At 43.9% G+C, this 23,895-nt stretch overlaps 1 protein-coding gene across 2 annotated transcripts in view; it reads right to left on the bottom strand.

Annotated features, from left to right (window-relative positions):
• The window catches only part of ERGIC1 (endoplasmic reticulum-golgi intermediate compartment 1), a 102,455-nt gene that overhangs the window by 64,793 nt on the left and 13,767 nt on the right, over window positions 1-23,895 (bottom strand). The window contains exons 1-2 of one of the 2 annotated variants that reach the window (XM_077823882.1): window positions 15,486-15,532; window positions 5,000-5,061 (exon numbers count right to left, since the gene is read on the bottom strand). In XM_077823882.1, the coding sequence (XP_077680008.1) occupies window positions 5,000-5,061; window positions 15,486-15,496 (73 nt within the window). In that variant the 5' untranslated portion in view covers window positions 15,497-15,532. Of the gene's footprint in view, window positions 1-4,999; window positions 5,062-15,485; window positions 15,533-23,895 lie in introns of those variants that run through there. The other variant, XM_077823881.1, reaches the window with a different exon arrangement.

The raw sequence follows: 23,895 nt of genomic DNA on the forward strand, positions 1-23,895 counted from the left end.
AGCTCATTGAGTTTCCTTTCATAAAACAGGTTTTCCATTCCTCGGATCATCCTAGTAGCCCTTCTCTGTACCTGATCCAGTTTGAATTCATCCTTCTTAAACATGGGAGACCAGAACTGCACACAATATTCCAGATGCGGTCTCACCAGTGCCTCGTATAACGGTACTAACACCTCCTTACCTCTACTGGAAATACCTTGCCTGATGCATCCCAAGACCACATTAGCTTTTTTCACAGCTATATCACGTTGGCGGCTCATAGTCATCCCGTGATCAATCAATACTCCAAGGTCCTTCTCCTCCTCTGTTACTTCCAAGTAATGCATCCCCAGTTTATAACAGAAATTCTTGTTATTAATCCCTAAATGCATGACCTTGCACTTTTCACTATTAAATTTCATCCTATTACTATTACTCCAGTTTACAAGGTCATCCAGATCTTCCTGTATGATATCCCGGTCCTTCTATGTATTGGCAATACCTCCCAGCTTTGTGTCATCCACAAACTTTATTAGCACATTCCCACTTTTTGTGCCAAGAACAGTAATAAAAAAATTAAATAAGATTGGTCCCAAAACTGATCCCTGAGGAACTCCACTAGTAACCTCCTTCCAGTCTGACAATTCATCTTTCAGTGTGACCCGCTGTAGTCTCCCCTTTAACCAGTTCCTTATCCACCTTTCAATTTTCATATTGACCCCCATCTTTTCCAATTTAGCTAATAATTCTCCATGTGGAACCGTATCAAATCCCTTATTGAAATCAAGGTAGATTAGATCCACTGTGTTCCCTTTGTCTAAAAAATCTGTACCTTCTCAAAGAAGGAGATCAGTTTGGTTTGACACGATTTACCTTTTGTAAAGTCATGTTGTATTTTGTCCCAATTACCATTGACCTCAATGTCCTTAACGACTTTCTCCTTCAACTTTTTTTCCAAGACCTTGCATACTACGGATGTCAAACTAACAGGCCTGTAGTTACCCGGATTGCTGTTTTTACCTTTCTTAAAAATAGGAACTATGTTAGCAATTCTCCAGTCATACGATACAAACCCTGAGTTTACAGATTGATTAAAAATTCTTGCTAACAGGCTTGTAATTTCATGTGCCAGTTCCTTTAATATCCTTGGATGAAGATTATCCGGGTCCCCCGATTTAGTCCCATTAAGTTGTTCGAGTTTGGCTTCTACCTCGGATGTGGCAATATCTACCTCCATATCCTCATTCCCATTTGTCATCCTACCATTATCCCTAAGCTCCTCATTAGCCTCGTTAAAGACTGAGGCAAAGTATTTGTTTAGATATTGGGCCATGCCTAAATTATCCTTAACCTCCATCCTCAGTGTTAAGCGGTCCCACTTCTTCTTTCTTTGTTTTCTTCTTATTTAGATGGCTATAGAACCTTTTACTATTGCTTTTAAATTCCCTTTGCAAGGTCCAACTCTATATGGCTTTTGGCCTCTCTCACTTTATCCCTACATATTCTTACCTCAGTAAGGTAGCCTTTCTTGCTAATCCCTCCCATCTTCCACTCCTTGTAGGCTTTCCGCTTTTTCTTAATCACCTCTCTGAGATGCTTGCTCAACCAGCTTGGTCTACAACTCCTGCCTATGAATTTCCCCTTTCTTGGGATGCAGGCTTCTAATAGTTTCTGCAACTTTGACTTGAAGTAATTCCAGGCCTCCTCCGCCTTTAGATCCACAAGTTTTCAGTCCAATCCACTTCTCTAACTAATTTCCTTAATTTTTAAAGTTAGCCTTTTTGAAATCAAAAACCCTAGTCACAGATCTATTTTTGTTTATCCTTCCATTTAGTTTGAACTGAATTAGCTCATGATAGCTCGAACCAAGGTTGTCCTCTACAATCATTTTTTCTATGAGGTCCTCACTGCTCACCAAAACCAAATCTCAAATGGCATCCCCTCTTGTCAGTTCAGCAACTACTTGGTGAAGGAATCCATCAGCTATCATATCCAGGAAAATCTAAGCCCAATTATTATTACTAGCACTTGTCCTCCAGTTTATATCTGGGAAGTTAAAGTCTCCCATGATCACACAATTCCCATTAATATTTACTTCTTTAAAAACATTAAAGAGGTCTCTATCCATATCCACATCAGATCCCGTCAGTCTATAGCACACCCAAGCACTATCCCAGGGCAGGCTCTAATAGCTTTCTTCTCCAATGTGATTTTTGCCCAGACAGACTCTGTTTTATCCATTCCATCACCTCTTATTTCTTTACAGTCTACCTCATCATTGATATACAATGCTACTCCATCACCTTTGACTTTATTTCCATCTTTCCTAAACAGCACGTACCCTTCAATACCTGTACTCCAGTCATGACTACTATTCCACCATGTTTCTGTTATCCCTATAATATTTGGTTTCACTTCCTGTACCAGTAGATCTAGTTCCTCCATTTTGTTACCTAGGCTCCTCGCATTAGTGTAAAAACATCTTAATTTTTGTAGTTTGGCTTCGCTCATATTCTTTACCTGATTGGGCACAGACATTCTACCGACAATATTACCTATTAGATTGGTATGTACACTGCCCTTCCACCTTATGTCCATTGTCCTACTCACGGCTGTATCCTTTCTTACTTTGTTTTCTTCCCTCTCAAAGAGAATAACTGGCGTGGAGATTACCTGGACATCTCCCAGCCATCTCCCCCGAATTCCTAGTTTAAAGCTCTCTTGATCAGTTGTGCCACCCTCCAACCTAGAAGTCTATTTCCCTCCTTACTAGGTGAAGTCCATCCTGAGAGAACAGTCCTCTGTCCATGAATGCTTCCCAGTGGCCATACATTATGAAATGCTAAGGAAGGTTAGAGAGGCTACAAGAGCAGAAAGCACAATAATAATAATGGGTGATTTTGACTGGCCTCTTATTGATTGGGTAAATGTCACCTCAGGGCATAATGGAGGGATAAAATTTCTAGATACCATAATGACTGCTTCATGAAGCAGCTAGTCCTGGAACCCACAAGGGGAGAGGCAATTCTTGATTTAGTCCTAAGTGGAGCACAGGATTTGGTCCAAGATGTGACTACGGCTGAACTGCTCAGTAATAATGACCATCATCTAATTAAATTTAACATCCTTGTAAGGGAGAAAATACCAAAGAGACCCAATACTAAAAGCAGGAACAACATAAAAATGAGGCCACTTGTTTGATGGAAATTAAATGGAACTGTCACAAAGGGAAAATGCCTGCAAGCAGCATGGGAACTATTTAAAAAGACCATGACAAAGACTCAGACTATATGCATACCTCAAATCAGAAAAGACAATAAGAGGACCAAAGTCATCCCACCCTGGCTAAACAGCAGAATAATGAAGGCCATTCAAGGCAAAAAAGCATCCTTTAAAATTTGGAAGTCAAATGCTAGATGCACAACTCGGGCAGATAAAATGTAAAAGTACAGTAAGACAGGCCAAGAAGGACTTTGAGAAGCAACTTGTTTAAGATGCAAAAACTAGTAGTAAGGGTTTTTATTTTTATTTTTTAAAGTATATCAGAAACAGGAAGCCTGACAAACTGGCAGTGGGGCCACCAGACAACCAAGGTGTTAAAAGAGCACTCAAGGGAGACAAGGCCATTGCAGAGAAGCTAAATGAGTTCTTTGTATTGATCTTCACTGCAGAGGATGTGCAGGAAGATTCCCACATGAGTGCTGTTCTTTTTGGGCGACAAATCTGCAGTATTGTCCCACATTGTAGGGGGCAAACTGATAGAAACTATAGTAAAGAACAGAATTTTCAGATAGATAAGTAAATATGATTTGTTGGGGAAGAGTCAATATGGTTTTCGTAAAGGGGAGTCATGCCTCACCAATCTATTAGAGCTCTTTGAGGGAGTCAACAAGCACATGGATAAAGCTGATCCAGTCGATATAGTATATCTGGATTTTCAGAATGCCTGTGATAAGGTCCCTCATCAAAGTCTCTTAAGGAAATTAAGTGGTCATAGGATAACAGGGAAGATCCTCTCCTAGATCAGTAACTGTTAAAAGATAGGAAAGAAAGGATAGAAATAAATGATCAGTTTTCACAATAGAGATAGGTGTCTATACTGGAACGAGTGCTGTTCAACATATTCATTAATGATCCAGAAAAGGGATCAATTAATTAATGATCCAGAAGCGGCAAAGTCTCCAGATTATACGAATTATTTAAGATAGTAGAGTCCCAAAGCTAGGGTTGCTAGGTATTCCTAGCAGCATCCAGTCAGCACAGATGTTGGCCAAAGTAACCGGCCTCCATCACTCTGGGGTAGGAAGAGCAGCACCTGAAGCCACATGGAGGAGCTGCTCTCTGCTCAGCTGCTGACACCTGACAGAGAGCAGTGGCTGGCTTCCAGACCAGGCTCCAAGAGGTAGGTGGCATTGCAGGGGAGTAGGACGAGGGGACAACAATTGTCCCAGCCCTCACCCCTTGCTACGGAGACTGATCCCTCCCTGCCCCAGACCCTTGCTAGGGGGACCAACCCCCTGCTGTGCCCCGATTGGGCAGGTAGGCAAGCTCCATGTCAGCAACTCCCAGCCTGGCTCTGCAGGCAGCTGGTGAGTCCTGGGAGAGCGGGAATTGGGAAAGAGAAGTGAGCAGGGGGTGAGGCCTTGGGGGAAGAAGCGGGTTAAGAATTGCAAAGTCTATTTGGAGCAGGCCCACACCCATGAAGGGGGAGAGCTAGGAGCTCCCCATCTACTTCAGGCCGTGTCAGAGTTAAATGGTTGGTAGTTCAGAGCCTGCTTTTAACAACTCCCTTTTTGCCATTTTCTGTCCATGTGGTTCTAAAACAAATTGCCTTAAGGGGCTGTTCAGCTCCTCCGTACAAGAGCACAGACTGGTCACAGCAAGCTGCCTCAGCTACAGAAGATGTCTGTTCTCACGTGTTTAATATCCCTTTAAAAATCAGACCTTTTAGAGGGACGCCAGAAGAAATACTAATTTTGGACTGGGGTATGCACAGGCGGCAATGAAAGCTGGTACTTACTAATAGCTCCTGTGTAGGTTGGCTGTGTAAGGTCTTTTGGCACCTTCCTGTAGATATCAAACCTGAAAGAGGAAAAGCAACAGCCATAAAACAGGTGGAATATTTTAATATACTTCATGTCCCTATAGGGTTCAATGATGCTCAGGATTTTTCCATTCAGGTTTCCAACAACATTTTTCATTTTGCAGAAGGGCATGAAAAAAAAAAAAACATACCGACAAACCCTTTCCTTTTGTACAGTTATGTAACTGAGCTACTTTTTGGCTCCACCTTTGCAAGCTCCCCCCTCTACCTCCTTTGCCTTGCTCTCTGGGTCTCTGCACTCCAGCTAGTTAGCTAGCATTGGGGGAAAATAGGTTATGGTGGACAAATTATAGACCATTGTATAATCAGTGATGTCATCAGAAAGAGTATTCTTTTCCCTTTTCAAATTTTTTGTATGCAAACTATGGGCTCATGAATGCAAGGAACCCAGTACAAACCAGGCAGGCTCTCTACACACATGCTCACCTCCACTTTGGACATGGGTGGAATATCAGACAGGCAGCTAGTGTCATGGGACTGGGCAGTCATTTTGGAGGCACTGACAAGCATACCCAGGGACTAGGAGAAGAACAATACAGACATATGTCTTCATTTAGGGAAATAAAGTTTTGAATCCAGATCTCTGGAGACTAAATGCCCGCACATTGACCTACTGGACCCCGTCTTTTTCTGCTTTTCACAGCAGGATCCACACAACAGATTTTCTAAAAGGAACATCTCCCAAGCCCCAAACCTGAATTACAGAAACATAGTTGTGTCTTTTAAATTAATCCTGCTGTAACGAGCAAAGCTGTTCAGTCAATCAGCTCCTACGTACTAGGAACAAAAATGCAGAAAGGCAACCTAATTAAATAATAGGTCTGTTAAGACTGAAGACAGAAGAGCTCCTTTCACCTGAACCCACCCAGGTTCTCATGTGGAACAGGGAGCAGGTATTTCAATCTTCCCCTAACTGAAATCATTAAAAACAAAGAAAGGTGACATGGCAGCAGAGATTCATGGAAGAAGCCTGCAAAAAGCTCCAGGGAGCTCTGACTTCAGTTGCCAGGAAAGATAATCCATAAAGCAACTTGCAACTTGTGTGTGTGTGTCTGGTGGGGGGAAAAGCTGCAAACACCAATCTCCCAGCAATAATTAAAAAAGTCAAGGTGTTGAGGTAAGAAACCTATACTTGAACAACAGATGCAGGGAGAAAAACCAGCCAAGCATTTTGCTTCCTCTCCCAAGAAAAGAAAACTAGTTTAATATTAGACCATTATTTCTATTCAGTCATGTCTTTTAATATCAACATGGCTCAGCTTTGCTATTTTAAACTCCCATAGTTAAACTTTCACTGCCTTATGATCTTGGCGATATAATTTCCAATCAACTTGTGCTCCACCACGCCCAGCCGCAACGCAGATCTGACATCAGATTTTCCAAGACTCAATAAAAACTAATTAGTCCATTAAAAAAAAAAAACAACCCACACCCTGAAGTGTGAAGTGACTGGTTCCCCCACAAAATAGCCTTGGGTTTTTTGTTGTTGTTTTTTTTAAATTTCCTAGTGGTGCATGAGCTTTGATGATTTTTCCAGCTCAGGATCGCGGGTCTCCCAAGTTCACCCTGAAGTCCTTGTCTCCAGCTGCAGTGAGATAGATAAGACCTCTCCAGTCCCAAACTGGACACTATAATAACCTGCATTTTCACACAGAGAAGATACAAGGCTAAGATTCATTTTACCACCCTCTCTTTGACTTTCTAAAATTCAATAGGTATCTTCATTTTAAAGCACAAGTTAAAGCATTTTGTTTATAGTCAACCTCATTATTTATCTAAGGGTCTCAAAGCACTTCACAGCTCCCTGTGAGGTAAGGAAGCATCATCATCCCCATTTTCCAGATAGGGGACACAGCACTACAGAGAAGTTAAATGACTTGCACAAGGTTGCACAACAAACTTGGCAGAGCCAAAAAAAGTCTCCCACTCTAGCCATTTGCAGCCATGGCATTGCTGTATTTTATCTACCCACTCTGGACTAGTCTAATTAGTCTATGGGCCAGCAGCACTTAACTAGCCTCCCACCTAGAGGGGATCTCTTGTTGAGCACGGAGAGCTCAGGGTAGAAGACCCTCACTCTGCTGCTACAATCTGTGCTATGCCAATTATGGGTCAGAGGTCACCAGCTCCAAGGTCACCTATCCAGCACCTTTCACTAGCACCAAATCTGCTATTTTTGGGGGGAGTTCGAAGATAACTAGAATGCCTTTCTGAATTCTTTCATCATTAGTCTGACTAGAACACCAATATAGTAAGCTCCTTAGCACACCACCTGGAGGCAGAATGGGTTAAAGACTAGCACCTGCCTGCCACAGACCTACTAGAAGACTTTTCTGTTGTTTAATTTTATTCAGGATTCAAAGTTGGGGGTGATGGTTTGGGAGGGAAGAGAAACAGGAAAGTATAATAATAAAATTAATCTTATGGTTACGGCCATAGGAACATTACATATCTGGGTTCAATGCCTGACTAAGCCACAGAACAAATCACTTTAATCATCTGGTGTCCCAGTTACCCACCTGTGAAATCCTCCCCTGGTGTGCTGGGAGACTAAACTCATTAGTGTCTGTGAGGTGCTTAGATACTGCACTAATGGGGCCAAGTACATACACAGAGGGAACTGACCCCCCCTTGCCAGCTTTTGCTCATGCATGATGTAACTAACAGAGCATGCGGTGCTGGATGCTTATAGCACTATACATTTTTATTACTCTATTCACTGCCACCCCCCTAAACACATTACTAATGCTCCTGAACTAAACAGCCCATTTATGGGTTTGCAGCCACCCTGAGAACATCTGGAAAGTGCTGTTTACATTTTTTCCACATATACCAAAGCAACAGCAGCAGCAGATGATAAAGTGACCCAGAACAGCTGATGACATCATGGTCTCACAGGAGGAGGAAATAGCTGAACTTCCTGCTCATGGCCCATTAAACGCTCAACACTGGCGTCGTCTCACTGAAATCACAATAATGGATTGGCAAGGCGAGAAAGTCAATGGAGAGGGAGGCAGAGCAAGGGCTTTGGAGTGTTACTGAACAACTGGAAAATAGGAAATAGCTCTATGCTGAATGTAGTAAAACCACCGCCATGTGTACACTATAAAAGGAAGCGTGTTTTTAGAGTGAGAAATGTTCACTAGTTTTGAAGCTATGACCCATCGCAGGATAAAAATAAATGCAGAATATATAGGTATTTTAATACTTGAAAAGCTGCTTTTAAAACAGATGACTAAAATGGGAGAGGGCGCTAAGTGGCACCCACTTCCTAAAGGCCTCTTTACACCCCCACCCACAAAACCAAATATTTTTAGATTTATTTATACAGGAAATCTCTAAAGAGAGACAGAGTCAAAGTTGGTGGGACAAACCACAAACATAAACTGACCTGTGTCCTGTCATGTGCATTTATCTGCTGGTTGTAATCACCTACTGAAAAAAAATCTAGCCTCTCCATTTTCCATGCTGCTTCAGTTGCATTCCCCGTCCTCTCCCATGTAATAAAAATCACAGCTAGAGACAGAACTGAGCCAAAACTCTAGATCGTAATACTCCTCAACTCTGCGAGCCTTTGGAGCCAGATCCAGACTTCAGGACCCAAGCCTCTCTCGAATCACACCACTTTGTACCTCTATAGTATCTGTCACGTGAGAATCTCAAAGCACTTTACAAACATTTAATACCCAAAGTGCACCAAAAAAATGAACCTATAGCCTGAAGAGCTCACAGTCTGAAGACCCATTATGTCTACACAGCATTTTGGAGCTCAAGGAAGCAAGCCTCAGAGCCCAGGTCAACAGACTCAGGCTAGCAGGGCTCATGCTAGTGCTCTAAAAATAGCTCTGTAGACAGCGGTTTGATGTTTCAGTTCAGGCTGGAGCTTGGGCTTTGAAAGCTGGGGAGAGGGGCAGGCTTCAGAGCCCAACCTGCAACTGCAAAGCGAAGTCTAAACAGCTATTTTTAGAGCTCTAGCATGAACCCTGCTACCCTGAGTCTGTTGACCCGGGCTGGGAGGCTCCCTCCCGTGGACTCCAAAATGCTGTATAGACATATCCATATCCATATGCATAGTACAGTACAGTGTAAAGTGAGTGGATTGCATCTGATAAGGAATGCTTTGTGGAACTGGCAAGCTTTTAGAAGGGGATAGGAAGGGTTCCCATAACAAACAGTGGAGGAAGGACAGTGGTGAGATTGGATTGTAGGCAGAAAGGAGCTTGGATTGTAGGCAGAAAGGAGAGCTTAGGGAGGAAGTACAAGCTTAAACTTCACACGGGGCGAACGCCGATACATGGCCTGAGTAGCAGAAAAGGCAGGTGAACTAGGCAACTGCATTTAGGGTTGGAGCAGGATGCTGCAACGGGCAGGACGCTGCAACGGGCAGGACAGACAACAGCACTAGCAGCAGGGATCACGAGAGGGATGGGTTAAGAGATCTGGAAAGAAAACACAACACAACTAGACAGCAGAACTCATGGCCACACAGAAGTCATTGAGGCCAAGAGCCTAGCAGGAATGGGGGTGAGGGAAAAGAGACTGGAGATGTATAAATAAGCCTAACTTATCTGTGGAAGTGCTCACAAATTTGGAAGATATTATGCTCTAGAACTAGATCATAAAGGTTTATAAGCTAACCACTAAATATAAATAATTAAAAATTATTACCATAGCCTAGTACAATGGGGCCCTAGGTGCTAACAATCTACATCTGGCAACGATCCTGGATGGAGGCCACCTGTGGAGGAAAAGTTGTAATACTTAGCATCGTCCTTGGTGGCAAGCAAGTCTATTATGGGAGATCCCCAATGACAGAATATTGGTCCTGTGATGGATCTGTGCAAGGACCATTTACAATTGGTCATAGATTGCCTACTCAGGAATTCCATTAGGCCAGTGGCTATCAAGCTTTCCATACTACTGTCCCCCTTTCAGGAGTCTGATTTGTCTTGCATACCCCCAAGTTTCACCTCACTTAAAAGCTACTTGCTTACAAAATCAGACATAAAAAATATAAAAAAAACCAGCACACTATTACGGAAAAATTGCTTACTTTCTTATTTTGACCATATAATTATAAAATAAATCATTTAGAATATAAATATTGTACTTACATTTCAGTATATCGTATATAGGAGCAGTATAAACAAGTCATTGTCTGTATGAAATTTTAGTTTGTACTGACTTCGCTAGTGCATTTTATGCTGCCTGTTGTAAAACTAGGCAAATATCTAGAGGAGTTGATGTACCCCCTGGAAGACCTTTGCATACCTTTAGGGGTACGCCTATCCCTGGTTGAGAACCACTGCACCATTGCTGACTTCTAGGAGGCGCAGGGACTTTGGGGTTGCCCCACTCACACTTTTTTGAGAGTGAAACCATATCACAGGGATGTCAGGTACCAGGCCTCGGGTCACTCTTAGAAGATCGAAGACAGGCATCCCTGCTCGATGCCAGAGGGAAGGCGTAATCCAGCAACAGCAAAGAAAATATGACTTTTTGTACAGCGGTGTTGTGGAATAATGTTTCAGCTCCGGTCCTGGGCACCTCTCTTGTACAGGCTATGTCCGTGGAGGGGATCTCAATAATCATGTGAGGGCATATCACTGACCCATAATTGGCATGGTCTGCATCTAAGTCTGTACTAGATCACTGTGCATCATTCCTGCCCTAATGGCAGACTTCAACACTTTGTCCTTGGAGCGAAGCTTGTCCCCTCCTTACAGGACGGCATCTCCCTGTGCCTGAATCCATGCTTGGGCTCTGCTCAGCTCTTTCAGTCTCACCTTTATCAGCTCTGATAACAAAATTGTTGGCATCAGGAGTGCTGGCCCTGAGACCAGCGCTGGCATAGAGGCAACTTGCGCTGGGGTGGTCAGCGGAGCTGGTGCCAATTCTTACTGCATCTCCTTTCCTGCCTACCTTTCGCTGAACCCTAAGGTAGTGTGTGCGCTTACAGGAGCAGACACTAACAAAGACCCTTTCAGTCATTCTTTGGAGGCAGTCACCTCCTCTGAGTCTGAAGTGACAAGTGTATCAAATGTTTGAGGAGATGCAGCTTCAATCACATGTCCCTAGATGTACGAGCTCTCAAAAGAGAAGGATTTACACAACAAGCACCTATCTGGGATGTGACTCTCCTCCAGAGAGAACAGGCATCAACTGTGCCCATCAACTGGGAGGCGAGTCCATTGCAGGCTGGGCAGGATTCAAAGCCAAATGATTAGGAGTCTGCCACATTAGTTGGCATGAAGCACATTACCCCACTGTACAGAGAAGTGTACAGGTTTCTTTGGGGCGGGAGGCGGACATATTTCTGACCTGACACTAGCATAGCAGGTGCCAATCCAAAGGATCCCAAAGCATTTTAAATAAACTCAAAGGTCACATCATTGGTATGCGGCATGTAAGCACCTCAGAGGTGGTACACCTTACAGCTTTTGTAAGAGTGACATGAAATTCTGCAATAGCATTCCTTTAAGATACAGTGATCTGCGTACACAAAAAGGAAGTGCATACCTAAGAATGTGAGAAGTGGCAACAAAGGAAAAGAAATCAAGCTTTCTGGTAGGTAAGTATTAGCAGCACAGCAGCAAAGGGAACCCTTGGCATCCAGAGGAATTCATTTGATGGGAACCAAGATGTTCTCCTCCTACATCTAGACGAGTATCTCTGGGTACACTTCACTGTATTTTAAAACCCATGGAAGTGAATCACAGAGCTTGAGTCTGCAGATTTGGGGTTGCGCGATTGCACTAAAAACACCTGTGCAGACTTTGTGCTTGTGCTCTGAACCCCACCCCTACCGCAGGCTTTAGAGCTCATGCTGTAACTCAAGCCCAAATGTCTACACAGCTGTTTTTAGCATCATAGCATGAGCCCTGCAAGCCTGAGTCTATAGACCCAGGCTTGAAGACTTGCTGCCACAGGTTTAAAAACTCAGTGTAGACATACCCTCACTATCTAGTATACAGGAACTGCTCCTGTCAATGCATGCAGGAACAGTGATGTTTGCAGATCCCCGCATTGGGCCTGGAGGAGCACTGTGGGCCCACCATAAAGGAATGCACGTAGGGAGAACAGAATAGCAGCCTCCCGACCGGAAAGGGCAAGCGATGCTGAGCATGCCACCCAACCCAGCCTTTCAGAGTAGTTAAGTGACTCTCGGGGTCATTCTATTTCCACGTACTAGTGAATCATTCTGGTGAGTCACTACAGAGAGACATTAAATTCCTTAACCACCTACTCTTAGCAAGACCGCAGACAAAACTGAGGTTGGGGGAGGAGGAAGATACACACACGCGCACACACACACACACACACACACACACACACACACACCTACGCTTGTTTACTGAATTTTGGGGAGGGGAAGAGGTGTTCCACTTTTTGTTTAGAGGACTGCATTTTATATCCCACAAAATTATCTCAGCAGCCAAGCAAAACCGCAACACGCACAACCCCGCTGCCGAACAGAATTCACACACCAGCAATAGCTAAATGATGAAATTTGCAAAGAGATGATTCCCTTCCCCCACCATGCCACCCCATTTCATATGATTCAGATTTGACTTCAATGCTTAGAGTGGGTTGTTGTTTTTTTCCCCCACTAAAACTGAAGTGTATTTTTCCAAAGCAGAACTGCATATTAAAGATCAGCTTCCCCTGCCCCATCCATCTGCTTTTTGACAGACACTGGCCCCAGAGTGGCTGGTCTTGCATTAGTACAGCATGTACTGAGAAACGAAGGTGCCTAGGAGATGTGGTCAGAGCAAAGCATTGTTCTTCTCCTATTCCCCATGCTAAGAGTGGTTGTTCATTTCATGAGGACAAATTATGTACCTGATGTCACTGAAATGAGGAAAAAAAAAATTGATTACACTGGGGCTGATGTATCTATGGCTGGTCAGTGAAACGGTCATAAGCCAAGCCATCTGAACTCCATGCCTATGATAAGAACATAAGAATGTGGATGGTGAAAGAACCATGGAGTCTCCACCTTCTGCAGTAACCAGCTCCTGGCAATACTACTACTTTTCCGCAAGCACGTCTCATCCAGAAATTAACCCATCCTGGATTTAGAAGAACCGGGTCAGGTCAAGTTTAGCCTGAAATACAGGCTGCATTAAGACAAGCTTTTTACGAAACTTCACACCACGAAAAATGTTTATTTTAATTCTTCTTTTACTAGAAAGTTTAAACATACATTCCCTCACAACAACTGCAACCCAAGCACTATACCACCGTGCTAGTGCAGGAGTACCTGAAAGTAAAACAGACTAGTCTCTTTTGATTGGGTGACGTTAAAGGAAAGCAAATGCACAGTCATATAATAGATTTGTAAAGTCTTTCAGTGTTTTAATAAACAAAGATAGTACTTGTAAGATTTTTAAGTCAGAGTGTCCCTGTTAATTAGTTGAACATGAATAATCCCTACACGTCACCTAATGTGTGTGTTAGAACCATAAAATCATAGAATATCAGAGTTGGAAGGGACCTCAGGAAGTCATCTAGTCCAACCCCCTGCTCAAAGCAGGACCAGTCTCCAACTAAATCATCCCAGCCAGGGCTTTGTCAAGCCTGGCCTTAAAAACTTCAAAGGAAGGAGATTCCACCACCTCCCTAGGTATCACATTCCAGTGCTTCACCACCCTCCTAGTGAAAAAGTTTTTCCTAATATCCAACCTAAACCTCCCCCACTGCAACTTGAGACCATTACTCCTCGTTCTGTCATCTGCTACCACTGAGAACAGTCTAGATCCATCCTCTTTGGAACCCCCTTTCAGGTAGTTGAAAGCAGCTATCAAATCCCCCCTCATTCTTCTCTTCCGCAGACGAAACAATCCCAGTTCCCTCAGCCTCTCTTCATAAGTCATGCGTTCCAGTCCCCTAATCATTTCTGTTGCCCTCCGCTGGATTCTTTCCAATTTTTTCACATCCTTCTTGTAGTGGGGGGCCCAAAACTGGACACAGTACTCCAGATGAGGCCTCACCAATGTCGAATAGAGGGGAACACTCAGTCCCTCAATCTGCTGGCAATGCCCCTACTTATACATCCCAAAATGCCATTGGCCTTCTTGGCAACAAGGGCACACCGTTGACTCATATCCAGCTTCTCGTAAACTGTCACCCCTAGGTCCTTTTCTGCAGAACTGCTGCCTAGCCATTCGGTCCCTAGTCTTTAGCGGTGCATGGGATTCTTCCGTCCTAAGTGCAGGACTCTGCATTTGTCCTTGTTGAACCTCATCAGATTTCTTTTGGCCCAATCTTCTAATTTGTCTAGATCCCGCTGTATCCTCTCCCTACCCTGCAGCATATCTACCTCTCCTCCCAGTTTAGTGTCATCTGCAAACTTGCTGAGGGTGCAATCCACGCCATTCTCCAGATCATTAATGAAGATACTGAACAAAACCGGCCCCAGGACTGACCCTTGGGGCACTCCACTTGATACCGGCTGCCAACTAGACATGGAGCCATTGATCACTAGCCGTTGAGCCCGACAATTTAGACAGCTTTCTAGCCACCTTATAGTCCATTCATCCAGCCCATACTCCTTTAACTTGCGGGCAAGTGTTAACTGTCCTCTGGGTGAAAATGCTCAAATGATTTTGGGCAAGAGTACCACAGGACAGAGAAAAAAGTACGACTGTGTGCAGCAGCTATATTCATTGTTAAACAGTCACTAATTCCTGGTGTCTCTCATCACTCTCAAAGCCCAGGCTAGCACAGAGTGAAAAATAACAATTTAGAATAATCAATTACCTTGGGATCAGTCTGTAAACACGAAAAAGCTGACATCTGCTGAATCAATCTGTGAATTTCTTTAGCAATTAACTCTTAACTTGCTAGTACCACAGATTTTACAGTCAAAATTTGCTTTCAAATAATATTTGAGCTAAACATTTTGTTGACCTAGTTGAGCTGGAAATTCAAGTAGAGTTCAAAAACTGAGGATTTTATTGAGTTAAGGTATGAAAATGGAGAATGCAAGCATTAGAATATTCCCCGGGTTAGGACATGTCAGTATCAAATTCAGGCAGCCCCCACACTTTCATTAGGCTGCACACTGTTGTATTGACAATGCAGAATGGCACTGGAGGCGTTTGTGTTCCACCATACATGCTGTGGTCTTGAGGTCTGGTGCTGGCAGAGAGCTAATCACTCATCCTGGGTAGGGAGCTATGTCCCTTACATCGCAATCACTGGTTCTGCAATATAACTAGGTTTGGCAGGTTTGATTTAAATAACTAGTGATCAGTAAAGGTCGATTTCATCTGACACACTGAAATAGATGAAAAAAAAAAATCTATTGATAACAGTTGGCTCCTAGAGCCTGCAGGGATCCAGCATCACTGGCCCTGCGACCGCGTGGAGCCATCTGCAGCCCTGGTCACTCGCTCACCGGCTGGCCATCCCCCGGAAAGGGCCGTTCAGCAGTGGGGTGGTCTCCCCTGCAGCAGGAGGTGCGTCCTCCTTCTCACTGTCCTGGCCAGGGGTCTCTGCTCTGCCAAGCCAGGACCCTCACCGCGCGCCTCCAGGGATCTGGTGTCACCAACCTTGTGGCCGTGCAGGGAGCCCCGTGCAGCACCACTGGGAACATTTATTTAAAAGACAAATATCAGAAAAAAACTAAGGTTAAAAATATCAATCAATAATTAACCATCAAATTTACAAAAATAAATAAATAATGAATTCTGCCAACCCAATATATATAAGGCCTCCAGAGGAATAAACAGAAAAACAAGATAAAACCTGGCAAGGGAAAAAAACTCTCAAACTTGACAGTTTGAACTGCCCCAAAAGATTTCTGGTTCAGGAACAATCTCAGTCCTCTTACATCCTCTCTGGGTAGAATAAACTATACTGAGCCAAGGTTAGGTTCCTGCTCAGGGAGAGGGGATGTTGGCGGACAGCAGCAACATACACAGAACACGGTTTTTTAAATAAAAAGAGAGACACGACTCTATGCTAGTCACGCTGAGACTGCTTCCTGGGCAGAAGTACTCAAACATCAGGCAGGAGTCATGCAGCTCACTATAGTGAAGTATGTAATGAGAGTGGTGGAAAACCCACTTCACAGTGACACATCTGCAGTCAAGAGGGAAGCTGAAGAGTCATCGAGCCCACACACTCCAAGGGCACTACTGTCTGTCATGACAGAACTCAGACCTGTCTAGGGCTGGTTATTGGCGTTTCCTAATGGGAGGCCCCTGGGGCTCCCCCACATCACAGAACCACACAGTATTGTCTGCACGGGGTTATTTCACCCCTACGCAGTGGGACGGGGAACGAGGGCAAGAAGAGCACTGCATTTTCTGAACTAACTCACACATGTTCTCATACCACAGGACCATTTATACAACGTGAAAACAACCTCCAAACCAGGCACGCCTGCTATCACTAAATGTTTAGGCCATACCATCCAGGATAAAAAAAATAAAACCAGGTTAGGAAACCTGCTTTAAAAAGTTTCATCCAAGTGCAACTTTATTGCCAGTATGGAGGGGGCACAATTTGGTTAAAGCCATTTTCAGAACCTGGTTGCCCTTAGGCCCATACCCCTGGATGGAACTGTGCTATTTACAACTTTGTTCAGAAATAGTTGGCAAGCACAGCTCTGCTCCCATGTAGTTTCATAACACTGCAAAAGAGAAGGTTCCAATGAATCCAACGTGCATGAAGTAGATTTTGTTAAACAAAGTGTACGTGGGACACCATCAACTTGAAATCTAGCCACTTAAAAAACAAAGTATGAGTTACCTGTTTCACCTGAAACTATTCGTATTTGCCCTTGGATCCTCTAGCCCTTTTCTGTGGCCTTACAGACATTTGCAGGGGACAGATGGACAGACACACACAAAAATACAACTCTGTAGCTGTGTGAAAGAGCCACACCAAGATGGGATGTTATTATAAAAAGGAGAAACACAATAAACCTGACAATACGTGATCACTTTATCAATTGCATACGGTAAAATTAAAAAATGTAAAGATTTCAATCTACTTTAGTTCTAGTAACTTCAGTTCTTGTTTCACCTATTAATATTACTTTTTAAATTGACAAGTGTTTCTTTCACCTAAACTTGCAGTTTCCTTTTTGCTTACAAACTAGACAGTTTCTCTCTCTTTAGAAGCACTCAAGGGCATTTGAATTGGATTTTTGACAGACCTTCATACCAAGAAAGAAGATTCAGATCTATATCTCCTTCGTGGAACCAAAGAAAGATGAAATGGTATACAACGGTGCTAGCAGTAGTCTCTTGAATAGAGCTGGGTACTGCATCCATCTCCATTACTGGCTTTTCCCTATTGCCCCCTCACCCTGTCAAATCTTTCCTGCAAATCAGAGAAGATGTGTGTGCATGTTCATGTATTCATGTCCATCCTTGACAGTCAGATTAAGTGAGAAACCTACAACACCAAGAGCCTCATTGCAAACCAAAAAGAGCTGAACCAAATAGAGTTTTCCCACAGACCTCATATATCAAGAATCCAGCAAGGCTTGATGGTAATGTTTCCTTTTTACAAAAGGTTTGAATGATAAAAATGCATCTAGGCATATGCCACTGCCTGGCTGACATGACAGAGAGCATGCTCATTTCTTGCAGAGAGTGCACTCCTTAAACATACTGGTCAGTAATTGGGAGACAAGAGGAGGAAGAGACTAACACAGTACTACACATTTAACTTGCCATAGGCATGCTGCATAACGGTGTTATACCCACATACATTCATTTTAAGGAGGCCTCATTGTTCTTGGACATTGACTTGACTGTGCCAGCTAGAAATCTAACAGCTTAAGTGTCCACTGTAGCATTCTCTTCAGAAGATCTGGAAAATTCTGTGACCTGGTGTTTCTCCCAGAGCAGAGGTATTCGCTGAAGAGACCAACAGTCAACAGGCTGCACTGGATGAGAAGGCAAAGATATATAAAACTGCAGCGACACAAATGCAGCTCTTGACCATCTTCAATATGGAGGTGCTGCATGCAGTGACTCTGGCTTCTAACAGGCCAGAGAGCACCAACTGCTGCTCATCTGTAGTTTCTCTGTGAACACTTAAAATTTGGCTTGTTTAGAAGGATGTAATCTAAAAACTAATTATATACTACAAAACCATCTGTAGTTATTCCATGTAACAACTGCGTAAGGACAAAGTTCAACAACTGCTGGTGAACTTGGCCAAGAAACTATTTCTATTCAGCTGTCATGAAAGGCACAAATCTTCTTTAAAAATTAAGTGAAGAGGATGAATTTAGCCTCAAAACAAGAAAAAACAGAATCTTGGGGTTTGCCAGCCTCCCCTCCACCCACATACCAATCTCCCCAACTGCTGTCTCTGCCTCCTTCCCTGGGCATTTCTATTCTACTGTTGTATCATGAGCGTGCCACTCAGAAGGCGGAGTTGGGTGGTGGAGTCTATCAATCCAGATGTCATACACCCAGCCAGGACAGATAATCAAATCTCCCAAGATCAGTGTAGTTGTTCCTATTTTTATATTTGCCATTTCACGATACAGGAGATGCATTAGCAATTCAGCATGTCAGACATCTGTGTAACACACAGGCTTTTTTTGAGGGAAGACTGAGCAACCACAATCCAAATTTAGAAAGCATGTTAAAGAATATTCATAAAGGAGGATTTTTGTTCAGGTGAAGTGAGCTGAAATGATGGCCCTACAGAATCATGTTCTCCATTAGTCTACAGAACAGGCTGCCCCTACACAGCCACCACCACCACCTCAATATTTTTCTGGAGGAAGCACCTCTAGTGCCAAGAAGGGAGTTTGCAGACCATGGCTCTTTCACAGTCTCTGCTTCTGTTCAGACTTCCTACCAAGGTGCCACCTTTTTGTGTGGATGCCTGTCCATTTGGAATTCAGAACCCACCAGCTCATTTTGCATAAATCAAACAACTAATAATTTGAGGATTGGAGACAGGGAGCACAGAGAAAAAAATCACTATAAATTTGGGCCAGATTAAGTCAGAATGATTTGTAGGCTAAAGGCTCCATTCATAATTCTATTTCCAAAAAAGTTTTTAGGAAAGGCTGGATGTTGTATGGAGGAGATTAGAGTCAGTCACCAAATTGCCCTGAGAAGTTTCCTCCTCCTCCTAAACTTCAGTGTATTTAGGGCAGGGGTGGGTAAACTTTTTGGCCCGAGGGCCACATCAGGGAATTGAAATTGTATGGTGGGCCACGAATGCTCACAAAATTGGGGTTGGGGTGTGGGGTCTAGGGTGGGGCTGGGGATGAGGAGTTTGGGGTGTAGGAGGGTGCTCTGAGCTGGGACCAAGGGGCTCAGAGGGCGGGAGGGGGATCAGGGCTGGGGCAGGTTCCGGCTGGGGGTGTGGGCTCTAGGGTGGGGCTGGGGATGAGAGGTTTGGCATGCAGGAGGGTGCTCCAGGCTGAGATCGAGGGGTCTGGAGAGCGGGAGGAGGATCAGAGCTGGGGCTGGGAGTTGGTGGGTGGGGAGAGGTTCAGGGAGTGCAGGCTTCGAGTAGCGCTTACCTCAAGCTGTTCCCAGAAGCAGCAGTATGTCCATTCTCTGGCTCCTATGCAGAGGCGCGGCCAGGTGGCTCTGCACACTGCCTCATCCATAGGCACTGCCCCTGCAGCTCGCATTGGAGTGCGTAGGAGCTGGAGCAGGGCCATGCTGAAGCTTGTGGGAGCTGTGTGGTATGGCCCCTGACCCTGTGTCCCAGCTGGAGTGCCGGAGCGGGGCTGAGCCACATGGTGGAGCCCCGACCCTGTGCCCCAGCCACAGCGGGGCCAACCCACATGGTGTGGCGCCGACGCAGCACCCCGGCCGGAGTGCCAAAGCAGGGCCAAGCTGTGTGGTGCAGCCCCTGACCCAACGCCCTGGCCAGAGCGGGGCCGAGCCACACGGTGTGGTTTACGGGCCAGCTTGAAACAGCTCGTGGGCCAGATCCAGCCCATGGGCCGCAGTTTGCCCACCCCTGATTTAGGGGGTGGGGGAGAGGAAAGAAGGACTCGCTACATTTTTTGCCACCTTCTACATGCTTCATGGAATCACAGTAGGCCTGAGTTTAGGAGGCGACCTTTTTCAGCCTCGGGGAGTTACAGCTCTGGATAGTAATATTGATGGCAGAGTCAGAGCGAGAGGCACGTCCTTCTTCCTAACTCCCTGTGGTATTTCTGTGGCATCCATTCTATATCTGCTAGCTGATTTACTGAACAGCGTTTGTACCCGTATGGTACATCAGCTACCTGGGCACAGAGAAAGTCATAATAGGACACAGAAACAAAGGAAAGCCAGGGAATAAAGTATTACGGGAATTGGAAGCATGAAGGAACATGAGTTAAAAGCCTACCTCTAGCTCCTCAACAACTTGAGGTACAAGGGGAGGAATGCTTGCCACCATTTAAATTCAAAGAAAAAAGCCCTTCACTAAATGCTTTGTGAGGTAGTTCAGGATGCAAGATGGTCAGTGCAGGGCACGTGTGTAAAAATGCACGTGCACACACAACACACACGCACGCTTGCTTTCCCTTCCCCCTGTTTCTTCTAGGGAATATGAAAGAGCAAAGCAGATTTTTACAGCATAACTCCATGAAGAGAGGGGGCCTGGAGGTGCCTCATGTTCCACCATTACAGCTACCTTCTCTGCCAAGACACCAAAAAAACGAAACAAAAAACAAAATAGAGGAGAAATTACAGGGTGCTAGAAAAACTACATAAAGGGAGACATGAAAGAGGAACAAGAACATACACATAACCTTCTAGTGCTCTTAGGAGAGCAGATTTTACCACACAAAGCAAGCCACACAATACAGGGCTAGAAAAACAAGTTGTGAAGAACCACCAACTGTTCTTTCATTTCCTTGGGTCACTGCTCTGAAACAATGACTTTGGGACAATTCGTCTTTGCTTTGTCAGTAATGGTGGGCTAACAGCCCTTGAATGCTAGACAATTAGAGCAGTCCCATGAATGCCAAATGAATAACAAGGCTGCCACACACTCTAACACAGGTGGCCATCTCAAGTGGCCCGGGACCAGTCCATAACTTGTACTATACCCCTGACTAAATCTTGGGGTGCTCATGGGGGGTGGCCCAGGTGGCACCACGGGTGCTGGGGGAGCAGTGGCCCGGGCCGTGGGTGCTGCCGCAGGTGTTGGGGGGGCAGTTCAGAGTGAGCCGCAAGTGCTGGTGGGGCTGCCCAGGGGGTGCCGTGGGTGTGCAGGGTCGGGGGAGGGCTATGGGTGTACAGCCTTCCCTTTTTACTTCCCTAGCAGCTTCTTACAAAAGGAGGAGAGTGCCAGGTAAAACGTTTTTAAAAAGCAAATTTCTTACCATTATTATTACTAAGAACAATTTTTTTAAAACCCCTATTTACTTTTCAACACTTAGGACGACTGTCCAAGCTGAGTGAAAAGGAAAAGGTAAAACAATCAGAACAGCTGTGTCCAATTCACGTTGAGATTACCATGCACAAGCACATTGCGGTCTGAATCACAGAATTTAAGGCCAAAAGGGACCCTCAGATTATCTAGTCTGAACTCCTGTATCATAGGCCACCAACACCACCTAGCACCCACACACTAAACCCAACAACTAAAATTAGACCAAAGCGTTACAGCCCACGGGAGATGAAATTATTACGTGTCACAGGCAGAGAACAGGAGGGACTGAGATGCACCAGTGCCCGACGCCCACGTAATGGAACAGAAATGGTTATGTGAACTATACCCAGATAATTCTGGCAGGGGATCCGCACCCACACACAGCAAAGGAAGGTGAAAAATCCCCAGTGTCGCTGCCATTCTGACCAGGGGGGAAATTCCTTCCCAAGCCCATGTGTATGGGCAAGATCAAGCCAGCCAAGCACCTGAGAGAGAGAGTATGTCTCGTGCCACCTCAGAGTCCTCCCTGTCCAATGTCCCATATCTAGCCAAGGCCATCCATGATGCTTCAGAGGAAAGACTTTTTTTTTTTAAATCCCTTCCTGACCCCTTCAGGTGGCCAGCAAAAACCATGAAGCATGAACTTTCAGGATCAATTGAAAGAAAAACAGACACACTTCTGAAATTTTGATTTGGGAGGGTGGGATGTTTGTTTTGTTTTGTTTTTTGTCTACTATTGTTGAAAGCCATATCTAAAGTCACAGTGACTCAGATTAGAGAAAAGGTTACTATTTTTTCCAGTTTGTTTACTTTGTGAATTTTACAGCAGTCTGGGTAGGGTTAAGGTTACTTTTCCCCTCATTTGGGTGTTTCACATAGCAAATGGGGAAAAGAAAAGAAAAAAAGTATGATTGTAAAAAACAAACAAAAGAAAACACCCACATTTCTCGGGGAGAGTTAGTGGTATAGTGTCTTTTTTAAAAAAAATGGTTAAATTTCAAGTTGAAGATGTCCCTTTAAATACAAACAAAATATTCATGGGGGGGAAATGGTTTTAATTGCCTGTTTTTTTCCAATCTGTTGCTATCCATGTTCTACCTATTCTGGGTATAGATCTAGGATCTCACTCTCCAGAGCAGTTAAATAAGGCAGAACGTACCTTTCAACAGTACTAAATTCACTTACAAAAAGCAGGAAGGAAAAAGACAAATGCCTTAACCTATTGCCTTAGTTTAAACTGTGTGACAATGGTAAGCTATAGCTGTACAAACCACTTTTTCCATTCTTTAGGAAAATAGTAATTTAAGATTTTATTTTGAGATCCTTTGTTTCCAGGAAGTTCCTTTGTTTCCTATCTAAAGGCAGCTACCAGCTCTGACGTATAGGGCAGAACACTTTGCACTTCTAATACAATGCTTGATAAATACTAATTATTCTTCCTGCAATGAAGCTGGCAAACGTTACCATCCCCATTTTACAGATGAGGAAACAGACATTGCGAGATTAAGCAACTCGCCCAATATTACACAGGAAGTCAGTAGCAGACCCGGAATAAGAACTCTGGAGTTCCTTGCTCTTACTGCTTCACTTTGAGTTTGTTTCTCTTTGTTTAGACAAAGTTTCCATATTTCCCATCTAATGGGAGGGGAGAGTGTAACATGAGGGAGAGGTGTTGGGACATATAAAGGCAGTATGGTTCTGTGGTTAGGATGAAGGACTGGAAGTTAGTAGATCTGATTCTATTCTATTCCAGGCTCTGACTCACTGGGTGTTTTTGGTCAAGTCACTTAACCTTTGTTCTTCACTTTCTCCACCTGTAGAGTGGGGCTAATAATACTAACCTAAATTTGTAAAGTGCTTTGAGATCTACAAATGAAAAGCTCCAAAAGTGCTAAATGTCTAAGATCAAAGGTTTTTTTTAAAAAAAAATATATATTTTGGAAGGTCTTTACTAGGGAAATTCAAGGAGTTTGTGAAAACCCCATGATACATGCACTTTAAGAACCATGGCTTTGATTCATGACAGTACTTAAACACATGCATTAAGCATAAATGACATCGTGAATAGGGATGCTTTCCTGAATAGAGGCCCAGTTTTCAGAAGGGTGTAAGCTAAACTGCATGTTCCTGTAAATCAAAATTTACATATGCAAACTGGGCACACACTGAGTCTGGCCCTGAATATTTGAGTGAAGATGGACAAACACACATTCAAAGCAGAATGAATAAGTCGCTTATTAAAAATACCAGCAAGTTATTAAAACACATTATGAGATTAGCACCTGCATAACAGTTGATAAGATGCAAATATCCTTAAGCAATCAACTGGCCTTATTTACAATAGTGCATTAAATATGTACTTCAGAAGGCCAGTTTTAGAAGGGTAATCTTTTTTCAGCTTCAGAATTACACAATGAAAACAGTTTATTCTGAACTGTTTGAAG

The sequence above is a fragment of the Eretmochelys imbricata genome, chromosome 8 (assembly GCF_965152235.1).
Source record: "Eretmochelys imbricata isolate rEreImb1 chromosome 8, rEreImb1.hap1, whole genome shotgun sequence".
NCBI classification, from domain to species: Eukaryota; Metazoa; Chordata; order Testudines; family Cheloniidae; genus Eretmochelys; species Eretmochelys imbricata.